General features: G+C 41.8%; 1 protein-coding gene across 1 annotated transcript in view; it reads left to right on the top strand.

Annotated features, from left to right (window-relative positions):
- Positions 1 to 340: 340 nt before the first annotated feature.
- RSL24D1 (ribosomal L24 domain containing 1) overlaps positions 341 to 4,279 on the top strand; it is a 17,404-nt gene continuing 13,465 nt past the window's right edge. The window contains exon 1 of the mRNA XM_011986501.1: positions 341 to 605. Coding sequence (XP_011841891.1) covers positions 525 to 605 — 81 coding nt within the window. The 5' untranslated portion in view covers positions 341 to 524. The remainder of the gene's footprint in view (positions 606 to 4,279) is intronic.

Below are 4,279 nucleotides of genomic sequence, written 5' to 3'. Positions count from 1 at the left end.
AGCATCAACGACTCAACCGTTTTCATTATAATGTTTGAAGAAGCAACGCTGGATTGCAGGTTCTTCGCCGCTTACACCCTGCAAGTAACCTTGGGACGAGAATCGAGGGCCGGTTTAGGGCAGGCAGTAGACAAACGAGTTAAGACAGCACACTCGAGAGCACTCCGGAGCAAAGCACAAACCAAAGATACATAAAACGTGCGTAAATGCCGACATACAGAGAGAAAAAAAATAGGCGCTGTGAGAGCGAGTTCAGAAGGTGGCGCAAAACCGTATTTCCCCAAAGAAAGAGCGAACAGGTCTAGTCTGCAGCTCTGCGCCTGCGTCAAACGGCAGCGCTTTTGACCGCACGGCCGCGGGAGGCACAGTCGTGTTCGCTTCTCGTCTAACTGACCCGCGAGAACTAAGGACGCTTGCCTTTTTCCGGTCGGGGGAAGGGGGAAGAAGGTCACTTCCGGTGACGGGGCTGCGTCACTTCCTCTCAAGCTTGGCGTTTGTTTGGTGGGGTCCCACGCGGGTTCAACATGCGTATCGAGAAGTGTTATTTCTGTTCGGGGCCCATCTACCCTGGACACGGCATGATGTTCGTCCGCAACGATTGCAAGGTGAGGCGACCGAGACCAGTCTGCGCTTCAGCCCAGCTTTCGCGGTTCCTGGGCGCGGGGACTAAGTGCTGGGTGCTTCTGCGTCTGCCGGGTTTGGCCCTGGTTGCTCCCGCTGTCCCCGTGGGAGGGTGGCTTAACTGGGGCTCCGGTCTCAGCGTTCCGCTTCGGGCGTTTCTCCTTCCCGGTGTCCCGAGTGGCGCTGGCCACCAGGCCACCCTTGGGTGGCATTGGCAGCGTGGAGCTTCAGGAGCGATCCCAGCTAGCGCCTACCAGGAATCTTGGATGTCTGTGAGGGCTGTTTGGCCACTCGTGTACGTGGGCCACGTTCTTGAATCCAGTAAACTTTGTTGAGTGTATACCCTGTCAGGCATTATGCTGAGGTCCATACTAAAGTGTAGAGGTTGATGGAAGTGCTCCATATTGCTTAATAGTAGACTTATGTATTAAGTCTACTGCAGGTAGTACTGCATTAGGTACTGCGGGTGAGTTGGGGAGGGTCCCGTACGGAAAGACTCAGAATGGAGGTGATATTTATCTTGGATCCTGAATTTTGCGGAAGAAAGAGCGGAGGGAGCCTTCTAAGTGGAAGGAAAGTGAACATTTTGAGAAAAGGCAGAGAACGGAGCAAATCCACTTGTTTGAATAAGTGACTGGATTGTAAAAGATGATAGAGCCTTGGGCGTTGGGCTACAAGTATAATTATAGTAAGTGTATAAAGGTAAATAATAAATGAGTCCTAGTTGTGAAAGACGTTTTGAATGGTACATGAGTTTGTCCTGTCATTACAGAATGAATCCCGTTCCTCTCTTTCTCAGAGAAACACATTGTTGCTCAGAATTTGACTTCTTAAGTTTGCTTCTGAATTACTGGGCTTTTACAGATTCCTGGTTTCCACCAGATCTGTTGACTTGGAATCTTTAGGGGAGGAGAAGAGGGTCTAAGAATCTGTATATTAAGGTGAATTTGACATGCTAAAGAATTACAAGTCTGACTTCACTTTGTATCTCTGTAACAGATCAAAGATATTGACCCCATTAATTAGATGCAGGGGATTCAGCTGAAAATGAGGGACCAAAGCTATGTGTGGTACGGTAAAAGAACGTAGAAGGTTTTGAATACTTGCTCTCAGGAACATGGTAAGAAGTTTATAAAAATGAACCAAAAGATTGCCAGGTTGGAGTCTAATTCAGAGTAGGCATGATCTCGTTATACATGATCTCTTTACGATTTTGTGATTTTCGTCCAGGATGCTTGTCAGCTGGATATTGGAATTAGAACAACAGATCGTGAGAGCTGTCAAGACCTGGGTATTGATTTGGTAGACACAGTGGAAGTTAAGTTGATGAAGAATAAGGACAGTGTTGAGTTGGTTGGGAGTCAGCTTGGCCTAAGGAAGACCAGTGGATCCAGAAGAGAGTTGATGGAGGAAATAAAAGATACAGGGCCTGAAGCACTAACAAAGAACAAGTATCTCACCTTTTTTATGTTCTTGATTTCCAAGTCTAAATCTCCTGAGCTCCAAATCTGAATTTTCCACTGGACGTACCTCACAGTGGGCCTACTGAAAGAGAATTCCTTAGTACCTCAAATCTTTTTGCTCTGTGAATTAATACCACTCTTAAGTGCCCAGATAGTTTTGCTAGAAATATGAGAGTCATCTTTGAATCTTTCACCTTTTGTATCTAGTTATCAAGACTTACCTATCCTGCCTCTGAAAAAATAGTGGTGTCTTTGCCTTCTTTCTGCTTTCCTGCCCTAGTTCAGATTAGGCACTTACCACTTTTATAGCCTCTTACCTAGTCTTTTTTTTTTTTTTTTGAGACAGGATCTCACTCTCTATTACCCAGGCTGGAGTGCAGTGGTGTGATCATGGCTCTCTGCAGCCTCAGTCTCCTGGGCTTAAGCAGTCCTACCTCCTCAGCATCCTGAGTAGTTGGGATTACAGGTGTGCACCACCATGCCCAACATTAAAAAAAAAATTTTGTAGAGACGGGGAGATTAAAATTTTTTTTTTTGTTTTTGTTTTTGTAGAGACAGGGACTTGCTATGTTTCCCAGGCTTTAACTAGTCTTTCTGCCTTTATTCTCTTAGTTTCTGAGACTGTTGTTAATAGAAACTTCACCTTTTACTCTTCTTACGCATAAATGGATTAAGGGTAGAATTAATGCTAATTCTCCATATTTGCACATACTTTGCAAACAGGAAAAATACAGTCTTAATGAGGGCTTAATACATGTTGAATTAGTGGAATAAGAAAAGTTTGAAGACCTGTGAGTCCAAGGTGTGGGGGATCATTTGTTAGCATGTTAGCATTTAGGGGACTAAATTAAAAGAGAAACTTGAGAACATAAAGCTTTGCCTGACACATAAGCCATCCACCTCTTACACCACCATAGATTTAACCACTTCCTCATATGTGTTTACATGTTACATTATACATGATTATAGCTTTATCCCATTGTTTGTATCCTAGTCAGATCTTGGTCTTTCTTGATCGCAAAGTGAGACTATCGCATTGCCAGACTAAGCTTTTCAAGGTAGAGTACCAAATTTTAATTGTTCTTGTATCCTTAGCACTGGTACAACATCAGGCACATAGATACTCCTTATTTGCTGATTGAATCCCCTTCACACCTCCTCTGGTTCCAAGTCTCTTTAGATCCTTCATTGTGCCTTTCAGGTAATACCTGTTAGATAAGGAACCAAGTAGATTCCTCATTGGATCTATTTGGAATTGAGAGGAGCCAAAACAAGTTTAGTCCTCCTGTTAGATAAATAGTAGAAAAAGGAATTTGCCTAAGGGTCATCTAGTAGATATTAAATGTGGGAGGCTTTTATTTAAAAAGGTAATAGTATTTTGGGCTGAAAATACTCAAATGAAATATAATTCGTTTCACAATGATTTTAATATATTCATTTTTTATTTATGATTTCATAGTAGGCTACTCCAACAGACTTTAGTAGTTCTTATATTTTCTAGTCTATTTGAAATTAACTCAAGGATATAGACATGCTTTCACTCTAGGAGAAGGCTCTCTAGGAGGTATGGGCCTGGATCAGATTAAACTAATAGCAGCAGTCTCTAAGAAAACTGTCCTACTGTATGTAAGTGACCTACTTGAAGTTCCCCATAGGGCAACATATATAAAAGGTGAAAAGTGGTATGATTTGTGATACATACACAGGCTTATTTAGTTTGAAGTGTTTGTACTGTTTATTTTGACCTATTTATCTGTCATACCTTCTAGGTATAATTCAACTTAATTTTCTTTACCAAGATCCACAAACCCCAAATAATTACTTTTTCTCTTCCCATTTTCTCCAGTGGCATACACAAATTGCAGTGTGTTCTAAGGCATTACGAAATAACAAAATAGTACTGTTAGATTTATAAAATGAGTCCTAATAAGCCATTTCAGGAACATGTTGAAGCATCATCAAGTTGTAAGTTAGCACTATTAAAGGATTAAGTCTTTTAGGATGAAGATGGAGAGTCAAAGTAGTAAAGAATGTTGTTGGCAGATCTATGGATAAGTCGAAAACAAATCTATTAGAGCACCAGTTTTAATTGCTTTTGAAATTATTTTGTGCTTTCAACAAGGAAGATGGAAAGACTCAAAAGGAGATTTCAGAATGGTTGTTTGAAACTTTTATTCCCATTGAGGTATAGAGAC

The sequence above is a fragment of the Mandrillus leucophaeus genome, unplaced genomic scaffold (genome assembly GCF_000951045.1).
Source record: "Mandrillus leucophaeus isolate KB7577 unplaced genomic scaffold, Mleu.le_1.0 Scaffold108, whole genome shotgun sequence".
Classification (NCBI taxonomy): Eukaryota; Metazoa; Chordata; class Mammalia; order Primates; family Cercopithecidae; genus Mandrillus; species Mandrillus leucophaeus.
This window is presented reverse-complemented; position numbering and strand designations above follow the sequence as displayed.